General features: G+C 33.2%; 1 protein-coding gene across 1 annotated transcript in view; it reads left to right on the forward strand.

Moving 5' to 3' along the window:
- The window catches only part of Mtx2 (metaxin 2), a 51,679-nt gene that overhangs the window by 15,295 nt on the left and 11,713 nt on the right, over window positions 1-24,671 (forward strand). The window contains exons 2-4 of the mRNA XM_005007655.4: window positions 5,081-5,128; window positions 6,100-6,146; window positions 21,582-21,654. Coding sequence (XP_005007712.2) covers window positions 5,081-5,128; window positions 6,100-6,146; window positions 21,582-21,654 — 168 coding nt within the window. The remainder of the gene's footprint in view (window positions 1-5,080; window positions 5,129-6,099; window positions 6,147-21,581; window positions 21,655-24,671) is intronic.

Genomic DNA, 24,671 nt, shown 5'->3' on the forward strand with positions numbered 1-24,671 from the left:
TCTTCTCATTGGTTATTACTGTTGCTCACTTCTAAGTTTAATAGTCAAAACCCTCAGCTACCTAACAAGCCATTCCACCCTTATCCTTTCTGCATCCTATGTCTCTCACACAAGGGATCACTTTTTAAAAAAATTTTAAGTTTCCATCAATAAAGTAGTTAAGCATATAAGCCAAAATAGATTTAGAAATCATATATGGTCATTAGTTTGTGAGCTAATATATATTAAACATACTAAAAAACTTTCACCAAAAGAGAGAGTAGAAAGTTAAAAAATAAATTGAAATCTAAGTTCCAGATGCTTTTAGGCAGCTGTTCAGTATTTTTAGACTTGTGTTTTGGTTGTCGTATTGAAGTTGTCGGGGTGGATTTGATTTTTGTGTTGTTGTTTTGCCGTGCAGTGGTGCAGTTTCATTGTCTTTCATGCATTCTTAGCCTGAATGGTGCAGAGTACTAAGAATAATGAGAGTGGTAATAATAAAAATAAACATTTACTGGTTATGTGTTTTAGGGATGAAGTGGTAAGCAAAAGTCAGACTTGACCCACGATACTTATTTTCTAGTAGAGAAATAGTCGTCATAAAAACGTTGACCATCTAAATGGTGTAACGGGTTTGTGTGTGTGAAGGAAGTGTTTGAACTATTGAAGGAGGCCAGTAGAGACTTCCTGGGGATAGGATTGACCACATAATTTGCAGGGCCTCATGAAAAATGAAGTTTGGAGGCTTCATGTTCCGAAATTTATTAAGGAAGACTTCCAAACCTGTGTCAGCAGAACGCTTTTAAAGCATAGGCCCCTTGTAAGTGTTGGCTCTGTGTAACTACATGGTTGCATGTCATGAACCTGGCTGTCCTTGAGGAAGTGATATTTAAACAGATGCAATGACAGAAGAAAAAGGAAAGATTGTTCTAGGTGGAGGAAATAACATGCAGGAGTCTGGGCAGGAAGGATTTGGTGCAGTCAGAAGTTGGATAAATGTCACCTGACTGGAGTGCCGGAGAGCAGCAGGGTGAGATGAGGCGCAGATGGTGTGGTATAGAACCCACAGGCCATGTTGGGGATTTTAGTCTTTATTCCAGTGGCTCCATGTAATTATTGATGTGTGTCTTAGTTACTTTTTACTCGTTGCTGAGACTAAATACCTGAAGCCCAAGTTGAGAAAGGAAAGGTTTATTTCTTACAGTTTTTGGAGGTTTCAGTCCACACTCAGTTGGCTCCAAGGTAGGTGGGCATGGCTGGGCCGCAGTTCATGGCAGCTGCAAACAGCAAGCTGGAACCAGCAAAGAGCAAGACACACTTTCTTCCTGCCATTACATCACATCCTGTCTCCACCCCCTTGTGGGTGGAGCACTGACACCATCAATCCAAGCACTAGACAATGAACAGAATAACAAATGCAGGACTCAAACCCATGAGGCCTGGGGGACACAGACATAAAACCATGACAATGTGTAGGCATAGTTTACTTTTGATGTGGTAGTAATACCAATAACTTGCAATTTGACGGCTTTGTACAATTTTGTCCTTCAATTTCCATTTCTTACCAACCTCCTTTGTAGCAAATTTCAGTCTTGTCTTCTGTAGTTATTCTAAGGCTGCCCTTTCCCCAAGCACACTGTGTTTTTGGCGGTAGAAGTAAAGTATACGAATTACGAAATTTTTATTTACCATTAAAGTAGTATTAGTGTAAAACATTTTAGATAAACTAATGAAAAATTAATAAATGCAAATTTTATTATTGTTTATAAAAGATTTTTCTTGCTGTAATTCCAGCTACTCAGGAGGCTGAGGTAGGAAGATCACAAGTTTAAGGCCAGACCAAGTAGTTTGTCTCGAAATACAAAGGACTGGGATGTGTCTCAGGGCTGGAGCATTGCTGGGTTCAGTTCTCACTACCCCCACCCCCTATTGCTCTGTCTTATACACATGCTCAGGAGCAGGGGGTGGAGGATCTGACCTTGGAAAAGAGAAATGAGGAAAAAGTGTCTTTTTGACTTCATCTTTCACTAATAAAATGTTTTTAAATTAACATTATTCAAACATTATTCAAAGATAGAAGGTTAATACTTCGTTATGTGTGGATAGTAATATTCATAAATTTACCCATGAGACAGTTACAGAGCTTCCTAGAATAAGACCTGCGTAGTAGAACTGGAGATCACTGCCATTGCACCCAAGTTGGAGTTTCACTTTCACACTCTCCCAGAATAGTGTACTAGTGATTTCTTTTCCCTTGTCATGCTTTAAAAGAAATTCTTCGATTGGATTCACATATCCAATACTCTAAAATCAGTGGTATTTGTATAATGTGAACTGCTCATGTGTGAGATGGATAGCTGGTCGTTTTCTGCATATAATACCATTTCTTATCTACTGATTCATGACATGTACAATTTGTAGCAGGTAAAGTAACATGGCTATTAGAAGTTTATGTAAGTCTGCTTGCCCTCTTTTTTAAATGGCAGGTTCTCTTTATGAAGAAAACACCAGATATTTTGGTAGAGTTGCTTTCTTTTTTCTTTTTTCTTTTTTTTTGGTGGTACTGGGGATTGAACTCATGACCTCGTGCTTGCCAGGCAGGCACTTATACCACTGAGCTAAATCCCCAGCCCCGGTAGAGTTACTTTTTAAGAATTTATTTTTAATAGTTTCTGGGTTGAAACATAGTGTATACCTTGGATCTGGCAAAATATTTCTTCCTTTCTCCAGTTTAATTAGGTCCTTGATAACTGAGCTTTTGATATTTGTAGGCAACTCCTTTGGTTTTATCTGCAGTCAGGTAACAGGTTGTAAAATTTCTATTCTGTTTATGTTCTTTGCATTAGATCCGGATAATCAGTGGGAGTGGTGATGAATTACTCCTCGTGTTGTGAGGGTAGGATCCAGGGCCTCATGCATGCTAGGCAAGTGCTCCATTACTGAGCTACACACTCAGCCGGATGAATTAACTTATGTGGAATTACTAAGCATATGCATTGCTATTCATATGAGAAATCATAACGTAGAAGTGTAGCTTCTAATTTATCACTGAACACTTAAATTGCATTCAGCATGTTTAATGCTAAGTATATGATACTGTGTTTTATTGTTTTGAGAATCTGAAATTCATGTCTAATAGATACACAAAATAGCTAACCAAAAGTTGAAATTATATGCAATTTTTAAATAGAATACTTTGTTACCTTAACATAGATAATAATATTAAGTTCAAGAAAACTTTGATTAGCCATAATTTTTAGGGAATGAAATGGTAGATTTATCAAATCTTTTTTCTTTGTTTACACACAATTAATGACCAACTGGTATAAAATCTGGCAGTGTGGCTTACAGAGATATATAGGGCTGTACATGTTTCCTCAAAGAGCCTAGTTTTAATATTCTTTGGAATTTTTATAAATTTTATTCTTGTCCCTTATTGCTTTAAGAAGATTAATGTAATGTGTATAATTGATTTTTTGATGATTTAAAATGCTACAGTGAATAAACCTCATTGTATTGTTTCTAGTATACAGAGAAACATAGGTGTGCTGATACAGTTTATCCTAAAAGCTTACTTTTGAATAATTTGCTGATATAAGCTTGTTTTTGTTTCCCTTTTATTTTAAAAACTGTATTACATTGGTTAATTGGTGCTTAGTGAAATTTTACTTTGCCAAAATGTTTATAGTACAATGTAATATTTAGTTTCATTGCCTTTTTGATATGCATTGTTGAAATTTAGATATCTATATATTTCTAGAGAACAGCATGCAAAACTATGTGGTCCCTTATTTGTTTGATGATTTCATGGTATTGTCATTAAGTATGAAAGAAATATTGTGTAGCCCAAACCAAGCCAAAAGTAACATTTGTAAATTTTAACAATACTACTTTTTCTTTTCATTTGGAAGAAAAACAATGAAGTTCTTTCCTACCCTTCTTAAATGATTTCTCTATAAAAAATGTCTCATATGTATGCATTTCTGTTTAAAGATGTTAGCCATAACTATATATTAAAGTTTTTTGCTGCTGTGTCACAAAGGCTGGCTTAATATAAACACAGAAAATACCAATTATGATCACATCTCGTATGTTCACTTTCTTGCTGACTGCAAGTAGAGTTGCTGTATTAGAATTGTTGATTCTGATGTTTCATAGTTTTTAAAAGAAATCAACAAACGATGTTCTGATATCTTGTATGTTCTGTCAGTGAAGCTATTGCTTCTTAAGTGCAGTTGGTTAGACAAAATACAAAACCAGTGCTTTTCTCAAGCACTAGTAGGTTGATGATATATTCTCTTTGTAGATGGAATCATCTTTCAATGATAAAGGTAATGGTAAGGATAAAGTTCATGTTTCACTTCAGACCTGAAGCGAGCTTTACTGGTTTTGGTTCACATTATAGATCCTTACTGCTTTATCATACTGCATTGTTTTATTTTATTTTTTTGGAATGATTGTGTTAGATTCAAGGCAGTGAAATGTTCTTCAATGCAACAGGGCTCCTCTGTATTTTTATATACTATCATCTTAAAAGAAAAGATGAATACCTAGTACAGATGTATTTGATTCTTGATGTAGTATTGTTTGAAACTTTACTTTGTTAAAAGTTTATGTAAAATACTATAAATACTGTTTCTTTCTTTTTTTTTTTTTTTTGGTACTGGGGATTGAACTCACAACTGTGCTTGCCAGGCAGGTGCTTATGCTGCCGAGCTAAGTCCCCAGCCCATTTCATTATTTTTTTGGAGTGAATGAAAACATCAGTGTCTTCATATATATATGAACAACATTTTGAGTATAACTGTATTTAAAAGAAGCTAAGAGATTTATTTTTTGAATTACATTTTTGATTGGGCAACATGTCTGTCATTTTTTCATGTCATCACCAGACGATAAAACAACCGGACATCAAAACAGTCTAACTTACTTGTTCAGCTTAGCATACAATCTAAGAGAGTGTGACTAGTTGCCATATTTAACATATTTATTGTAAATGTAGCAGTTGATTTTAAATGCTCTAGGCGAATGTATATGCTTATTAATTTGGTTGATTATATGTTTCCTTATGTTCCTAATTGTCATTGCCCTGTTTCTGCAGCTACAGAACCTTGGCCTGAAAATGCTACATTGTATCAGCAACTGAAAGGTAGGTTCTTGTTCACAATTAAAAATGAGTTTATGTCAAATACATTTATTATGAAAAACTCACTGATAAATTTCTTGCACGAAGAACATAAAACATAAAGGCGGGATTCCCTTATATAATTTGTCCAGAAGGTTTTACCTAAACTTGTAAACTGCCAGTGTAAACCAACTATTCATGGCCTATAAGGTCCTTAGTTTATTATTGACTCATTATATTGGCTGCTGTAGGCAGTGTAAAATGATGTGGTTGCAGGAGCAGTTGGCAGATTTACTGCACCAATAGCTGAGACAGCAGATTTTTGAAGTCCTGTGGTAAAGTGGGCTCTCAGTAAAAAGGAACTGTTAAAATGTATAGGCTAGGACGGTTCAGGCTCCCTTTAGCAGCTCTTCATATATCATCAGATCACATTATGGACCCCATTTGGGGCTCAGCAGCCTGCTACAGTTGTCAGAAGACTGCAAAGTAATGAAGACTAATAGGCAGCAGCCCTAGTCTTCTAAGCATGGAATTTTTATTGCAGCGAACTTGTCATCTTTCTTTTGTGTGACAGACCTAGACACACTGTAATATTAACTGCAAGCTGGTTTTATATGATTGTGAATGTTTTTACTTTTAACTAGGGAGATTTGAATAGATACTGTTTTATTTAATTTTTATAGGAAGGGAAATATTTCCTGAAAACTTAATAATGAATTTGTTTTTTAGAAGCAATTTTAATTACATATTGCTGATAAAATGAGATGTTATCAGATAATTTTAGAGGAAACAGTCCTATTTCATCATTGTTTACATATGAAAATTTAATCAAAATTAGGGTAACGATAGTATTTATAAAACTTCATACTACTTTAGTTTAAGCTATGCCTTTTCTATATAGATAGGAATATTTTTAAAAATAAAAATATTATGTTTATATATTGCTTGTTACACTTCTGACCCAGACCTTTTCATGTTTTCTTGTTTTTTCATAGGGGAGCAAATTTTACTTTCTGACAATGCAGCTTCTCTTGCCGTGCAGGTAAATATGTACAAATAATGTAAGGTATACATGTACATATGTATTCACCCTGTGGGTGATTTGTATCATTTACCCTGTAGCATTCTGAGTTATAATTTTTTTTCCTTTCCAGAAAGTCTGATATATGTTTAGAATTCTTGTCACCATATCAGTATTGCATGACTTCTCTGTGAAGCTTATTTTTATGTAATATTACTCAGTTAGTTTTTGTGAGTATATAGAATAAGTAAAAAGAACTTCTTGTAGACAAAATCACTTTTAAGTGCTGGGCACTTTTTTTGGTGGTATTATTTGGGAGTGGTGATTTTATTTATGGGTTGAGAATTATTTTCTAATTTATTTGTAAAGATTTATTTGTTACATATCTTTGAACATTATCCTGCTCTAATCATTTTGTTCCATGAAAATGGTGTTGCTCTAATCTACTTGATAGACTGAAAGCAGATATATTCTTCTTTAGATGCTCCTCACGTGTTTATGGATTATATGTGTTTATTATCCCCAAATCACATATTGAATGCAATGTCTCTTTAAATTGTGTATCATAGTTATGTAATCCAAAAGAGATTCGTGGCTTTGTAAATGTTAAACAGTATTTAGAAGGATAGTTGGGGGATTTATGTTCTTTAAAAGAAAGAAATGTTTTTGTAGATTATAGAATTATAATTATGTGTTTTTATGTAAACTTTTATATGTTTAGCAGCTATTAGTTTATGTAATTTGAATCACAAAGGTGATTTTATTGTATAGAAACTAAAAGACAACTTAGAAGGAGAATATAAGACATGACATTTATTGGAGGTGGGACTGAGCTCCTTGATGATAGAAAGAAAAAGAAGGAAAGAAACTGTTTATCAAGCTTTTGTCATATTCTAGGTATAATGCTGAGCATTTAATTTAGGTCATCTCATTTATATGTTTCTTTCAGGTTGGTACCCTTTGTGCTTTGTGTCATTCCGTGTGATAGTATGGAATTCCTTGTTTGAAGGCAGGAAAAAAAGGAAAATATGGGAAGAAATGTGCTTGAACAATAATTTATTAGTACAAGTATTTTAAGTTTCTTTTATATTTTTACCAAAAATATAAACTGCATTTATATGCCTTTATGTTGTCTTTAGATACTAGTATTTTAACTAGTTTTTAACTTTTGATAAGTGGAAATTCTCTGTTATCTGCGATAAATATAGACTTTGTATCACTGTCTATTAATCCTCCTCTTTTTTGGTGAGAGAAATACAATGTAACTTGAACTTTCAAATACTAATAATGCAGTTGCCTAGCATATAGAATGTACTAAGTAGATGTTTATTATATAAGTGGTTTTACAACTGTGTTGAAAGCAGTCTTGTCTGATAAACACAAGCATGAATAAATAATTTGTTGTGTATAAAATAATGTTTTTAATCTTTGTATTTTTGAAGACAGCTTCAGGGCATAATGAATATTTTAATTGAAGCACTGATTCTTAACTCTTTTAAAATTGCCATTTTGAAGATAACTCTTTCAAGACTTGACAAAGCCTATAGACAAAAAATTCTGGAAATCATTTTAGTACACACACAGAAATAAAAGTATATGCAGTCCATTTGGCATAGAGTTTCAGCAGGTTTACTGATCTTGCTGAACCACCTAGGAATCCCTTACAAAGAACCCCTAAAACTAAATAATAGTAGTTTAGGAAGTATTGAATAATTTTCACCAAATAAAAGATATTCTTAGGTAGAAATACACTGATTTTCACCTGGGAAAATCTTTGACTGCCTCCTTCCCTCTAAAAACATGTTTTGAAACTTTGGTTGTCAGAATTTGGAGGAATGTGTTGGAATCTATTACAGCTAAATACTGCACAATGTACTGGACAGCCCTCCACAACCAAGAATTTACCTGGACCCACATGCAAGGTGTCAAGGTTGAGAAACCCTGGAACAGATGGTTTAACCAGTTTCCAGTACAAAATGAGATATCAGTTAAAAAAATTAACCTCTCAATATTCTAAGGGAAGAAAAAAGGCTTTTTAGTTTGACCTTTATCAATTGTATTTTTATGATTCTTACTAACTTGCTTTCTTCCTATGGTTTCTAAAATCAGTTGCAATTAAAAATAAAAACAAAAAAAGCCTTTTAAAATGGAGAAGTTTGGTTAACTATTTTATTTTTTTACACTGTGTGTCACTTAGATGATAAATTAACCAGCATATATTAAAAATTGTTGGTTTTTTTTTTCCAATATTCTTTGGCTTGACAGCTGATAGTAGCCATGACTATAAATGTGACTTCTCCACATATCTGATGTAAACTTTATGGAGTAATTTTCTTCTATATAGTAGGTCAGCATCCGTTTAGAAGGATCAGTTAAAGGCTTCATGTTTGATATATAAAATTGATCAAAACAATGTGACAGGTATCCATAAATTGAGTATTTCCCAGAAGACACGAGGTATCAAACATCAGATATTTTAATAGTCTGTCAATTAAATCATTAGGAAATTTAAATTTTATTTACCACATAAATTTAGTATTTATTTTACCCCTGAAAATATGTGATCAGTTCATTTTTTTATTTCATTTTTATATTTCAGTTTAAAACAAAATAAATTTTATCCCTATGGTTATTTCTCCTTACATTTTCTTTCCTTCCTTCATCCACAGAGTATTGGTTTTTTTTTTTACCTGAAGTGTTTGCTTGGTTGTAATGTAACTTATAAGTTGAGTATAGTGAGATATTAGTGTAGTGTGTTCCTCTGGTTCCTATAAGCTCTGTGTGTGTGTGTGTGTGATATTTGTGTATAGTACTATATACATGCACACAAGTGCTGAAAGAGAGAAAAATTTTCCATTTTGTAATACTTGCACTTCAGATGAAAGATTTAATGCTTATATTATTGATTGGGAAAATAACTTTGATAATAACTCTTTGTTATTACTCTCCCTCACACCCCTGAGCCTAAACTGTACAATAAAAATATAGTACTAGCCACATATATAATTTAAAAATTTTTAGCAGCCCTGTTAAAGATGTAAAAGAAAGAAGTGAAATTAATTTCAGTATATATCTTATTTACGTAACCCTCTGTACAGTGGTCGTTTTTTCATGTAATCAAGAATTTGTTTTACATTTTTTCATTTTAAGTTCAAGATATGTATATTACACATTCAGCTAGTTACAGCTAAAGTGCTCAGTAGTTACATGTGGCTGGGGTCTGTTGTACTGGGCAGTGCAGGTTTAGAAATACAGTATGAACAAAACCATGAAATTTATAATTTTTATGCAAAAACTTAAAAAAATTTACCTAAGATTTGTATCTCTACTGATTCAATATATGCTATCTTTATAGCAGATTCCTTAGGTGAAATGGGCAGTTGTTCTCTGCTCCAAATTAGCATACCATAAATAAAATTCTTTAAAGTTTTCTCATCTGTAAAACAGAGATGTAATAGATGCTGATCTGTTGTTATGAGACTTGAATGTGTTAATATATGCAAAGCACTCAGAAAAATACCTGCAAATATGCAACAAATTATTTCTTTTATCTCCTGATTCCATGATAGAAGTACACATAATCAGTTTCAGCAAGAGGGATGAATGCTTGCTGGTTCAAACCTAGTTTGCCTAAACCAGGTAGTGCCTAAACCATTCCAGAGTAATTGAGAAATTAATGTTGTAGGTAAGCTTTTCAGGAGATATATTTGCATTTGAATGAACGTTAATAATAATTTTTGTGTTTTTCCATGCCGTTTAATAATGAGTGCCTTAATTCAAGCAAGATGTTTATTTATTTATTTATTTAGGTACCAGGGATCACACTCACGACCTCGTACTTGCCAGGCAGGTGCTTATGCTGCAGAGCTAAATCCCCAGCCCCAAGATGTTACTTTAATACTGAGTAATATTTGGTTTAAAATTTAAAGTTTAGTAAATGCTTTTATCATATAACGCACTGATATCTTTTTGGTACTGGGGATCAAACTCATGCCCTCACGCTTGCCAGACAGGTGCATATACCACTGAGCTAAATCCTCAGCCCCTCTGAGATCCTTCTTAAAGAGTATTGATTGCATTCAGTCCTTACCACGATGCTACTTCAGGGTACTCTTCTTTCTCTCATCTTAAAGGTGTAGAAAGTAAAGCTCAAAAGATGCTCTGAGTCCTAGAGCCCACACATCGTGGAGGCCAACAGAAAATAGCAGCAGCAGTTGGGTTCCCCGTGTGCTCATTGCCCTGCGGGGTGCATAATTCTTATTAACTCATTTAGTCCATCACGCTTGTGTGAAGTAGGTTTTATAGATAATTCTCTCCCACAGAAAGTATGAGGTAGGTACCTTGTAATCCATGCCTCATAGGTTAGGGAAAGAAAGCAGAGAAGTTAAACAGTTGGCCCGAAGTTACGTCAGTAGTACTTGGCAGAACGGGATGCAAACCTAAGGAGCTTGTATTGGTACCCACACACAACACTTTCCTGTGTATCGATCTCCTGTACTGATAAAGGACTCTGAACTTTACCCAGCGATAAGTGAATGTTTAATCACATTATTTCTGGAATTTCCTAGCAAATTAATGTGGTTGATATGGTATGTTAATATATGGTGTGTCAAAGCTTTTGGATTTTTGAAGCTCAAGTAAGACAATAAATGAGAAATTCTTTTGTAAAAAAGTAAAAACTATAGAAATAAAAGATGATGTTCAATAAAAAATTAGTATCTATTTTGACTTCAAAGATTTATGTGCCTAGTTAGTGATTATCTAGATAATAAAATACTAGTTTCTGATAAATTTTAGAAGGAATTGTGTTTTATATATGTGAAGCCAATTTAAAAAGAAACCCTTTTTTGATATGGCTTAATGTCAATTTTATGAAAATTTGAATGTAGTTTTTAGAAAGTATCTCAAGCTGATGATCAGTATTAAAATGCTGCATGATAAAGTAACTTTTTACCTCAAATGAGAATTACTTTTGGGCTTGGATTGAAAGAATACCCCTATTCTATTTAATATGTTTGTTTTTCCTTACCCTTTGTGAATAAATATTTTATCTCTAAAAATGAAATGGAGAAAAACCTGTTTTCTATCCATTAAGTAGGTTATATCATTTAATAAAAAGTCATCATTTTTATGGGCCCCATTAATGCTGGCCCAGGAACACTAACATGTCAGATCTGCTCATAAACACTTAGCTGACCCTTGCTTCTTTTTCGTAAATGATGCTTTTTAGAGTAATATAATTAGTGGTTAAGAGGTAATATCCTAATGTACCATTTGGGCATGAGCAGAGAGAGGAGAATGTCTCTTTCCTTTGGGGATGCAGGCTGGTTGTTGCACTAGAGAAACAATTATAAGTGTGAAAATGTAATGCTTTCAACTTGTGCTGTCATTTGTACAGCAGATAGTTTACCTGCAGAGTTTTGGAGAAAATGATTTTGAATTTTTTACTTGTTTGAGTACATTTTTTGACTCTGTACCACTTGTTCAGAGTTACATACATTTAAACCCGAAATACTGATAGAATGATACTAGTGTATATATTTTAATGGGAATGTAATACAGTAGTGTTTGTGGAAAAACATTTTAAAAACTGGGTACTGTATAATTTCAAAATTTCAAAATGTGTAATATTTTAGGTTTTTAAAGTATGTTTATTCTTTCATTTTTTTTGATCATTTGCTGCAAAATGAGACTTTTGTGATGAGACTTCCTTCTTTTAGAGTAGAAGAAGGAAATGAAAACTGAGGGGGAAAGATAATTTAGTGAATATTGATTAGATAAGATGATTGTAAAATCTTTTTCAGTATTCTTTTTTTTTTTTTTTGTCTGTTTCCTTTTTATCGGTACCGGGGATCGAACTCACGACTGCCTGCTTGCAAGGCAGGCGCTTATGCCGCTGAGCTAAATCCCCAGCCCCTTTTTCAGTATTCTAAAATGAGCAAAATTGAGACTAGTGATATTTCTTGATATCGTTGAATTTAAATTGTTCACATTGTCTTATATTGTAGTTTTTATACCAATATTAAACCTTTTTGGTGATTTATGCTTTTTCAACTGGCATGATTTAAGTATATAAATTATAATGTTTATAAAAGTTAACTAAACTTAAATTACAAACAGAATTCAACAGATTTTTAAATTTTCAGTGTTAGTGTTCTTTTCCTTAACATGAAATTGGTTTGTTGTATGTAAAACATTAAGACTAGTCCTGTAGGATTTGTGAAATGATGTATATTTGAAATAGAATTAGGTGGTTGACGTGTTGGCTAATTAGCAAAATAATGTAAAATATTTATACAGGGAAATGGTAATATAAAATTTGCTTTATAAAACTTCACACTCATTATTCTGAGAGATTATAAATAAGGATATCAAGAGTATATTTTTGTTGTTGTTTGAAAAGTAAATAGCAGGTAAGATTTTAAAGTCTGTTAACCCTAAACAGAACAATACAACATAGTGGTACAATGAAAAAAAAAAGAGCCTGCAGTCTATTTTTTAAACAGAAAAAGGCTAGAATTTTTCATTATTAGATATACAGTATCAACATAATCGATCTAGGAGCATTATATTTGAGCTGAAAATACACTTAAATTTGAGGCCATGTAGTACCTTGTGTGAGTGAAACATCTTTCATATAGTTCTAAGATGAAATTACCCTTGAATGAATAGCATCTTCATTTATCTTCAAACCTCTTCTGTGCGCTTAGTGAATCTACTCTTTCAACATTCTACAACAAGAATTACATTATATCATTATACCAGAGTACTTCTGCAGTGAGAAATAGATTGGTTTGGAAAATGAACCTGGCTTTGCTATAAATTACATTTACAGGTACAAAGGAATGTGTTATTTTGTTTAAAATACTCACAAATATAATTAAGGTCTTAATTTATGTTAAACTACAAATATAGCTATTACCATAACTGGATTAGAAACTTAATCTGTCACTTCAAGAATGATACCTTACACTTTTCATTTGTAACCTTAGATGCATTATTTCAATTACAGGGTCTGCAGCTGTTTGATATAAAAAATGAATTATTTTGTGGATAGATTTGTTCATGGTTTTTAATTTTAAAATATGCCTCTTCAGTAAGGTGGAAAATAATTCTTTAGTTGTCACAAATTTTCCTTTGTGTCCTCATGAAATAGGAAATGAATTAAAATTCAGAATCATTTTTATTTTGTTCCTTGAAGATGACATGGCATGCTTCAGAATAGTCCTTAGTGAATTCTTACATAAAATGTTTCAGATTTATGAAAAGAATAGAAGCTTTGTCCTAAAAAATAAAGCCTATCTAAAGCTGACTTAAGGATAGCCTTACCTGCTTGGACTGAAAAATGTATTGTTCCTCATCTAGAATTTGGATGACTTTGTTACTATGGTTTACATAAATCTAGAAATTGTTTATAACACCTTGAACTCATTGTAAAACATCCAATCTTTACAATTTTTATTAAGGATAGTTCTTTAAAGTTTTGAGTTATTTTAATGTTTTTATTGGTATATAATATTTTTATTGCTTAAATGCAATTAAAGAGTATTTTTGTGTATTTAATTTGTAAGACAAATGGTCATTTTGTTTTTGGAATAAAGAAAAGAAGGGCTGTGGGTATAGCTCAGTAATAAAGTGCGTGCTTAGCTTGCAGGAGGCCCAGGGTTTGATCCCTAGCACCAAAAAAGAGAAAAGAAGATAGTTGGTGCTGCTTATTGGTCAGTGATTCAAATTCTGGGTGATAATACTTAACTAAAATGAACCGAATGTATTTTATAACCCTGCCATCCACTATTTAATTTATCATAACAATTTTAAAAGTTTTGTAATTTTTCTTCATCAGTAATATTATTTTATCTGCAGATAATAGAAGTTTATAAAATTCATTATAGAATTTAGAAAAAAGTAATCTTTTTCATTTACTTGATTGAATGCCAGCTATGTGTCACTAATGCTGTATTAGGTTCTTAGGTTACAGCAGTTTTCTCTTGGTACCTTTGACTGTTTTATAAATGTTTTGCTAGTTTTCATCCTCAAACTTTATATAATTCTAACAGGAAAAGCTTACATCTTTTCCCATTCTGGGTGCCTTCTTTGTTGCCTTCAGGAACAATCTGATTTTTGCCCCCTACAGTTGTCAGATGTTGATGTATCTAAAATGTGGTCAAATATTCACATAGTTTTAAAGCGAGAGTTTTACAATGAAGATTTTATTTTCTGAGGTGATCTATCTTTGTATGTTCTCTCATAGCATTTTATGGTTTTGGTGACAGACTTGCTGTATGTAAAGCTTTGTTTTTGTTTATTGAATTGTGATTTCTGATTAGTACATAGACAGTTATTTTTCTTTAAATTGAATTTATGTTACAGTTTTCTAAGGCAGTGTCTCATTGATATTTAGAAGTATTGATTTCTTAAAATAACACTTAATTTAGTAGAAGTTACATTTAAGTATTGAGTTTTGAATACAGAAAGTTACAGAATACTAAACTTTAGCTTGCTAGTTTTAACTTAAGTATTTTAAAATTTGTGATTGTGAATACCAATGGCCCACTTACTAAGAAATGTTTATTGGAAGCTTGTTGTATGCTGGAAACAGTATAATGAAACAAATAAACGTGGTCTGAATTTATTAGTGGAGTTTACATTTTGAAGGAGGTCTTTTGTCAATTCTCTTATTCAGTGTGTATGATTTTAAAAAATTATTTATAAAGTGAAATTATATTATCAGTGTACATAATATCTTTATTCATTTATTTTTAATTAGAAAAGACATCATTACATATATAATATACAATATAATGATTATATACTACATAGTAGATTTTTATATGAATTAAAATATAAATCACTCAGTGTTCCTTCTTTTAAAAAGTACTTTTGGTATGTTATTTCTCTAAATATCTATTTAGGGATTCTTACTTCAGTATACAATTTTGCTGTTTTGATTTTATAGAAATACAATTAATCGCCGTGTATAACAGTAACTTTTTTCTTCTAAGTAGGCATTAAAAAATAATGAAGTGAAGTCAGCTTTCTTTGCAGTCACCAAGGTTAAGTAATCTTTCTTCATTAGCAGATCATCAAATAAATACCTTTGTTATAAATACTATTAGTGCTTTATATTTGTTGACTTATTCTATGGCAGATGGTGTACCTGACAAGCCATCTTCATCCTGCATTGAAAAGCTTATGACATAAAGGGACTTTCTCAAGCTGACACAGTCACCAAGATTCTACCCAGCTCCCTTTCACTGGGAGGCTTCTGCGTTATTAACTTCGATTAACAGTATTGAGTGTTAGGACTGGTGAAGGGATTCCCGTTTTTCCTGTGTATGTAGTAGAGAAGGGGTAATTAGCAAAGAAAACTGAGCCTTCCTTTCCCATCAAAATCTGCTTATCTCAGTTTTTCCTATCTTGGTATGTAGCAATTCTGTCTCTCTGATTGTTTAAGCTAGAAACATTGAATCATATTTTGAGTTCTCACTTTTTCTTTGGTGTACACTGTTATCAGCAAAGCTTCCTGGCCTTCCCTTAAAATCATAGCCTGAATATGACCTCCTACATTTTTCATCATTCCCACCTCCATTCATGCTTAGATGATTATCGGATCCTCCTAACTAGTTCTCCTGCTTCCATAGTTCTGTCCTCTGCAGTCTAATCTCTGAATGTTGTTATAGGCCTTTAATATGTCATTCAGATTCCAGCAGTACTGAGATGAACACCTAATTATTCCTCAGTTCATTCAAAAGTATAAGCAAAAATCCTTAGAAATTAGTTTCAAGATTCTATGTGAGTTTTTGTTTGCCTCTCTTAACACCTACTTTCTCATTCCCATGCGGTCACACTGGCCTCATTACTGTTCCTGAAACATGCTAGTTAAAGTATAGCCTGTTTTGTGCCTTTGAACTTGTACTTTTCCCTTAAATAGTCTGCCCAAAAATGTATACTTCAGGAAAAGAAAAACTTGTATACATATTTTAATACTAAATTTATTGAAGCATCATAAGATTAATACAAGTTATCTTCAGCCTCTACAATTACAAGAGCAGTTCCAAGTGTTGGCCATTAGCTTCCAGACATTTTAGTGTGGCAGACTGCTGCTTGGTAACCTTGGTCATTGAGATTGTTGCACATGAATTTTCTGTTTGTTCTCTAAGGGCTGGTAGTGGGATTTTCATGGTAAGACATCTTCTAGGGTCCCCCATATAAGAATAAACCATCTGTTGAAAAACATCACACTATTTTTCTTTCCTGAAGTATGTATACATTTTTTGGAGGGGACTCTGTATCTACTTGGCTCACTCTAACCTTCTCAGGTTTATGCTCAAGTGTTATCTTATTGGTGGGCCCTTATCTGACTACCTGTATGTTAATACACATACCATTACTACCTTGTATTTCTAAGTAGTAGGAATTACTATGCACAGTTTCTGGTTTATTTGCTTGTTACTTGTCTCCTTTTGGATGTAATTTCCTTCAGGATTGAAACTTTATGTTTCTTTTCTATTCCCAATGGCTAGAACAGTTCCTGATAAATACTATGTGCTCAATAAATGCTCTTCTTTTGTTTTCTGGTACTGGGGATTGAACGTATTGCCTTGCACTGGGCTGTACCTCCAGACCCATTGTATTTTTATTTTGAGACAGTCTCACTGATTCAGCAAGTTTCTCAAGCTTGCTCTTTCCTGCCTCAGCCTCCCAGAGTGCTGTGATTATGAGAGTACCGCCTTTTGTACTACCTTCCTCCAATTTTGAACTCTTTTGTGTTTCTTTGATGCAAATGGTTTTACTTTCTCTCTAAGCTCTTAGGTTTCTGTTTCCTTTGCATCTTTCTCTCCAAGTCTGCTTTCCATCTTACAAAAATGAGTTGATATCTGTGATCTGTTTTTGTCTTTGTTTTTGTTTTATACCTTTGTTTCTTTACTGTTATTTCAGTAGAGGTTTTGAAAGATTGCAGAGATAAATGTGTAAAACCAGTCCTTATTATTTAAGCAGTTACTGATAATCTGTGCTTTTCTTTTTAACTTTTTTTTAAGAAAAAAAGAATACAGATATCTACCTGTTCAGTGAAATTTTTTGGAATTTAAGAATTCAGTTAATTTATTCAATATGCTGAAATTATATCAAGCTTATTAAATTTCAGAGTCTTAAAAGTCAGATATTAGCTGTCTGTGTGCATGTGTATGTATTTGTGTGCAACTGTCTGTTTAAAATAGTCTACTATGTGTAGGTATTCTGAAAATTTATATTCAAAGAATGAGTATGTTCATTGACTGTTCTGTAGTTTTTAACTCTTGCATGTTGATTTGCTTGATCATTTTGGCATTTGGAGTTGCTCAACAAATGAATGACTATTAATTCTCTTTAAGTTGGAGCTTTTATGGTGTGTAGTGTGTCATCATCCTCAAAAGTTCATTGATTACTTGCATATTTTTTTGCATTGTACTATTATACAGGTTGTTCTTATATTAACCTAATCACTTTCAAATGATTTCAGCTGCTTGTGCTTCAGTCTCTTTTACATAGATTATTGTTACCATAGACTCATGCTTACTAATAGTCATCCAGTGGACATCATCTTATTACAGCATAATGACGGATATATTTTTATATCTTTGCTTTTCAATAAATACAGTAGCCACTAGATACAGGTTTTTTGGGGAGGGTGCTGTGAATCGAACTCATGACCTTGTGCTTGCTAGGAAGACACTTATGCTATGCCACAGGTGCCTATTAAGCATTTGAGAGGTGACTGGTTTGACTGAGAAACAGAATATAAAGTATTATTCAATTTTAATAAATTTATATTGAACCTCAATAGCGGTATGTGAGTAGTGGTTTTTATGTTGCAGAGTGTAGTTACAAAACATTCTGATGAGATACATTAAGGTTTGTTTTTTCTCCCCTTTCCCTTACTGGGATCAAACCCGGGGCTTTGTGCATGCTTGTCAATATGCCAGGTATTTGATTCGATTATTTTATGTTGTCCACCTGAATTGGTTTAGAATCAAGTATCCAACTGAAAAATAAGAAGTGAATTGTCCTCGGTTTATTCATTTATTTATTTTTTTGTAGCGGGGAATCAAACTCAGGACCTTGTGCTTGCCTGGCAGATGATGTACTGCTGAGCTATATTTCCAGATCCCCTAGGTTTATTATTACAACTGCATTTTCTTTGAATTTATAGAAAAATAAGAATGTGCTATTTCAGAATTGAGAATAAAATGTGTTTAAGTTGGTTTATCTTGCCTGTTATTGAAGGGTTTTTTTTTTTTTTTTTTTTTTTTGATGTGCTGGTAAGGATTGAAATGAAAGTGAGAGGTCAAAGTACTATTTTGGAATTTTTCAGTGGTTTTCTTCTATTGAACAGTACTGTTTCAGTCAAGGCTTGCTTTTGTTTGAAATTTTTGTTATTAATGACAGTCATGGTAATACATTTGCATTTTTAATATTTCAGTAGAAATACTGTTTTTGTGACATCACACTTTGTTATGAGCTGCAGATTAATTCAAAAAATTTCTTTTGAACCACTGATGAATAGTTGTACTAAATGATGTATAAAATTAATCGCTGGCTAATCAGAATTATGCCATCAGTTAAAGTCTGGTAAATTAAATGTTGTTAAAATGGTCATAATTCAGTTCTTTTTAAAGAAAGAAATGAAAAAGTCCTGAGACCAAGAAGCATGAATTTGATTGCAGAGCATGACAGCTCTGCTTAACATTTTGTTAGAAAAATGCAGTTTTATGAACTATTGATTAGTAGAGTTACCCCTTTTCTGTTTTACATAGTACTATAATTGTTATCCAGTAATTGAGTATTATACAGACCTTTGAGAAAATGTAGCAAACATTCTTTGAAACTGTTTTGCTCTGCTGAAGGCCTCAATCCTTCTTAGTCTAATTTTTAGCAGATAATTTTTACCCCCATTTCCTTTTTCTCATCCTTTCTTATCCACATGCAGTCACCACTGATCCCTGTCATTACAGTGGAAAAAATGTCCTGTTTGCTTACAAAGGCATATCCTTCCACTTGTGCTCTTGTTCTGTCCCCCTCTGTTTTCTCATGGATCTTGTCTATCCATTATGCACCTGTTTCTTGTAATTTCGACACATGTCCATCGAGGTTTTGTTTTTTGCTGGATTCATACCCAGGGCCTTTCGCCTGCTAGGCCGGCATTCTTCCACTGAGCTTACCCGTGGAGAATGGGCATTCTCTGTTTTTTATTCCTCTTCGTGAAGAGCCACACTATTGTCAGCACTGTGGATGCATATGTAATAGGAGGCCTTTGAGTCTTCTGCTTCCTTCTTCCTTTTCTTCTGATTCTCCCTATTTGAGAGAGCTGTTTATATTCTGATTCTTCCCTTCCTAGCAAGCCTTCCTCACGATTTTGATACATGCTGAGAGAACCACTGTCCTCGCCTACTGTGTGTTTGTGTGGGGTCCGCAAGAAGCCCACCTGTTGCTTATAGATTGGAATCACAAGCAGTAGTATTTGAAGAACCGTTAATTTACACTTAGATGCAGAAGAATTAACTTTTGATTGGGCCAGGTGGTTGTTTAACCTAGAAACAGAAATTATGGGTCAGTAGGTTAACATTAGGTTTCTCTGTGATAGAAATCCAGAACAGTAGTGGTGTAAAGAGGTAAGTTCTTTTGTAAACACAGGTGATCCAGGTTTGGTGACTGTGATTTTTAAGAACCTAGGCTCCTTTATGTTTCTTACTCGGTCATCTACAACACTGTATGTCGTGGTTCAGCTTGGCTGCTTTAGCCCTAGCCATTCTTTTTACATTCTATCCCGCAGGACCTTTTAAAAGTCACATTGGTCAGACTTGAGACATTGACCACACCCAGTTGCCAAGAAAGTGTTTTGAGTTTCACGCCCCCACGTGCATAGATACAAATCACCACTTTAGGGGAAAGGGGAGAACATAAATGGGGAGAAATTACTAACAGCTTCTTCACACTAAGCTCTTGGCAGCTTTAGTTGACCCAACATGGAATGTTTATTGTAAGCATTGCACTATCTTAGATTAGGCTGGAAAAATGAAGGAGACTGTGGGGGAAGGGAAGGTGATAGAAGTAAACATTAGAATGTGCTGCTTGGCTTTCTAATGGATTTCACTCACTTGAGATCAGACATGCAGCCTAAGGTGCAGAGCAATATGGCAGTCTGAGGACTTAGTAGAGAGGAGTGAGACTCATGGGATTTAGTTTTAGAGGGATGCATTTCTAGGAGACGAATTTTGGAAATACAGGTTTGAAGAAGAAAATTGATGTACTTTTGGTAAATGTGTTATTTGTGCAAGGTACTGTATTAATCCCTATTAAAACCCTTACTGTACATAGTCTTTAAGACTGATTTGCAATCTAGAACTAAGGACAAAACTCTAATAGATAACTTCTGTGAGCAATCTCTTGGGCTGGAGTGGGGTGTTCTATTCATAATTTAATATATGATGAGTATTAGCCTTGTTAGTTTATTAATTTATCTCAACTTACATTTGACTATTTGTAATAGTTCCTCTAATTTCAAAACAGATAAAATGTTTTCTAACTTGTGATTAGACCCATTACAATTTATAACCTCCCAATTATAGAAAGAACATGGGTAAATTTTGTGAGTGGAGAGAAAGAAGCCAGGAAATCATAGAAGAGAGAAAAACTAAATTTTGAATATTATAAAAAAATTGTAGATTGGTAGCATTCCTTAGTGTCTTACAATATTTTAAAATGAATTAGTGTGATATTACAATGCAGTTTTGTAGTTTTTCACTTAATGTGTGTGGCTTTTGTTGATAAAAATTCTTTAAAAACACGAGCTTTTAAAATGACTTAACATTTGTTTGTATTTACTATAATATTTACTTATACCCTTATTGTTGTATAATTTAAATTCTTTGTAAAATTTTTATTCCTATAAAGCCAAGTGAAAGTAAAACAATTGAAATCTTTAAAAAATGAATCAATGAGCATAGTCGTTACGTGTTAAGATTTTTAGTGTTATTGGAGGGAACACTGAAGTACAGTAGTACAGTAGCAGAAGTACATTTTGAGTTTTCCTGGAAGGTGAGACAGATGAGCCTGCAGAGAGTCATGACATTAAGCAGTCAGTACTTTATAAAAATCAGGCTTTAGTTATCTACTGAAGACAAAGCAATATATAATATTGCTTACTTATATAAACTAATGTAGTAAAATAAGTGGATAATTCAAAACTCTTTCCTTCAGTATATATAAATCTTTTGAGTTTCCTATTTACTAATGTTTATGTCATGTTGGTTTTTTTTTTGTGGTGAAATGATATTTTGTGTTTATTTACTTAAAAATTGTCCAGTTTTTTCTAATAGAGTATTACTGGATGAGCTATTAAGTTTAGGAAAGAAAGAAAAAATACCATCAATATGCATGTACTTTCATTGGGCTTATTTTACTTTTCTTAATTTATAGGCCTTTTTGCAGATGTGTAATCTGCCCGTCAAAGTGGTTTTTAGGGCAAATGCAGAATATATGTCTCCGTCTGGTAAGTGTCTCCTGGATTGATAACTTTATAGTGATCTCTTAGTTTGTATCCAGAGATTAAAAGTGCTTGACTAAAAAGTCAGACCTTTCCTCTTCAGAAAGTGAATTTTAATATTTGTTTTAGTTTATGTTTGAAAAATGTTTTTATTTTACTGCATGTTTATGTTATAGAATAATATTTGTTCTGACAAATTGGTACATATAACATTATCTTGTTCATTTTCAATTCCTTTAAGCCCCTTCCCCCTTGAATTTCTTTCTTATATCCAAGCATATCTTTCTTGTCATTGCTTTTTTATTCTATTAATTCGTGTGTGAGTTGTTTCTCATATAAGAGAAAGAAAGCAGTACTGCCATGCGTCTAGGTTATTTCACTTAGAATAATGGTTTCAAGTTCCACCCATTTTCCTGCAAATGAAATGATTTAATTCTTCTTCATGGTTGAATAATATGCTATTATATATATTCCCATATGGCTTGGGTATATTTACTTATTGAACTCTGGTAAGAAATTGTTACTGACACATTATGAGAATTATTTTAAAGAGAAAATATTAAAGAAACCTATGGTGTCAGATTTCCCCAGTTTTGCACAAGACTTTCTTCTTTAGAAAACACATTTTAATGTTAGTAAATCCATTCATAAGCCAATGTACTTCTCTAAATAATCTTCTCTCGTAATACAGGTAGAAGAGATTTTATCTTTTCATAAGATTTTAGTAATCAGTGACATGTTTTTGATTTCTAATGCTTTTTTCTAATGTTTCTAATGTTTTTTTTAAATAGATTTTGAGATACTATTAAATTTTTTTTCATCTTTTGTGCTATTTTTTAATGGTCAGTATAGTTTTTCCTTATGTCATATATGCTAGTAGATTTAAATTCAACTTTAAATATGATTTAAATAATTTTGTATATAAAATGTACAGCCACATAGCTGAAGAATAAATGTTAAATATAACTGGCATAGATTACTTAAATTGTGTTTTATGCTGGAGCAGTATATCATACAGAATCACCCCTTCATGAATAAGCTGAGTATAACTGGTTATTGTGTTGTACTAGCTTTTAAGGAGATGTTTAACAAGCTCTCTGCTGTGTTATAACTCTCTGATTTATAACTTAGGAATGACTGGTATTAAGTGTTTTTCAACCTTTAAATTCTTAAAGGTGATAATAATTGTTAGAAGGTTGAAGACACTACCTTGTATACACTTTACTACATGGAGATTTATTAGGCATTAGGCTTATGACATAAGAAAACGGCTTTTTTTTTTTCTTTTATTGTTGCTCCTGCTGGTCTTGAACTCACTGTGTAGCCAAGGCTGGCCCCAAACTCACAGTGATCCTCCTGCCTGAGCCTCCAGAGTGCTGGGATTACAGGTGTGTGCTACCACACCCAGCTAGAAAACATTTTCATGAAATAATTTTGTAGACTTTTTTTTTTTTATCTTTTTCCTTTTTATCGGTACTGGGGATCGAACTCATGACCGCCTTCTTGCAAGGCAGGTACTTATGCCGCTGAGCTAAATCCCCAGCCCCAATTTTGTAGACTTTTAAATGTAAATATAAGTTAAATTTTTGGAAGCCATTAGCTCACTTTTGTGATAATTTTATACATAGGTTTTATAAAATTTATTGAATTCTGGTGAAATATATTGTTTTTAGTCCACTTTTTTCTGCTGTATATTCATACAAAAACAATTTATGTATATATACAAAAAGGTTACTAATCTAACACTAAAGTTAAAGTCTTTGGCAAATAAGAAGTCATATATTCCATCTACTTGCTTAAATTACTGAGTATCATTTAGGTAGGTATCTATGTTTCATATTCTCTAGGATAGGTAAACACAGGTATTAATGAAACATGCAACGAATATGTATATACATGTACAATACATTCTACTCATAGGAGGAGCCTCCTTAGTAGAAAATGGCATTGTTTCTTAAGTTATTTATATTTCATCATATCTCAAATTAGTATTCCCTTTTATCATTGATTTGATGTCATAAGGGACGTGGTTTTTGGAGTTGCTTTCTTGGTCTCATGATAAATTTTTTCCAGCAAAGAACAATCCAAATATCAGAAGACTGCTTAGCTAAGAGTTAAGGGGTATTTATTTCTATGACTTTGTCATATCTTAGCTATTTCCTTGAGAAATTTTCACTTGTCTTCCTCGAGACTCAGTGACTGTACTGTGAGGTAGTCAGATTAGATGATATTCAAAGTTCTTTCTAACATTCTACAAACTTGCATGGCAACAAGTTCTTGCTTTCTTTAGCAATAAAAGTTCTAAAACTGACCGATCTGCCTAAAATGGGAAACGAAGCCATCTGTATTCTTCTATGACTTTTTGTTGGTGCCAGAGAATAATTCTCACAGTGCTTTTACCTGGTATGTGATAATAAGGGTACAACACTGGCTCTATTTTAAGTCACGCTAGTGACAGAAAGCATGATTCTTTGTAATGTGTTGCTTGATTTTTTTTTGTCTCTTTGCCATTAGAGATGTGTAAAGTGATCATTGAGTAGCCACAGTCACACTGGTTTCCTGCTTCAGAATCTATGTTCAATATAGTTTAAAGAAATAAAACTTTTCCCCTAAGACCCTAAAACTGATTATTAAGGAGGAGAAATATACTTTACTCTAAAGATGTTAAAGATGTTTTAGTCTAGGCACTGAAATTATTTGTTGTGTTTTTTTGTTGCTGTTGTTGTTTCTGTTTTTATTTCAGATGACCTGTGCTGATTCTGGTAGTATAGTAGTGACAGGTTTTATTCCACTTAAGAAACAATATGGGCCAGTACTTACCCAGTTAAAAACTACTTCTCTCTCTACAAAGCAGCAGAAGGAAAGAATGCACAACTGGTAGCAGAGCGGTGTCTTCCCAGTACACCCCGAGCTGTGTGCAGAAGGCCTGCTGTCCTTTGTCATGCGTGCTGTCCTGTGGGTGCCGATGAAGCTTTTGTTGGTGCTGTGCACCTCATCCATTACCCCGGGCTGACTGGGCCAGA

Source organism: Cavia porcellus, unplaced genomic scaffold (genome assembly GCF_034190915.1).
Source record: "Cavia porcellus strain 051 isolate PalLab524CR breed Dunkin Hartley unplaced genomic scaffold, mCavPor4.1 scaffold_12, whole genome shotgun sequence".
Taxonomy (NCBI): domain Eukaryota; kingdom Metazoa; phylum Chordata; class Mammalia; order Rodentia; family Caviidae; genus Cavia; species Cavia porcellus.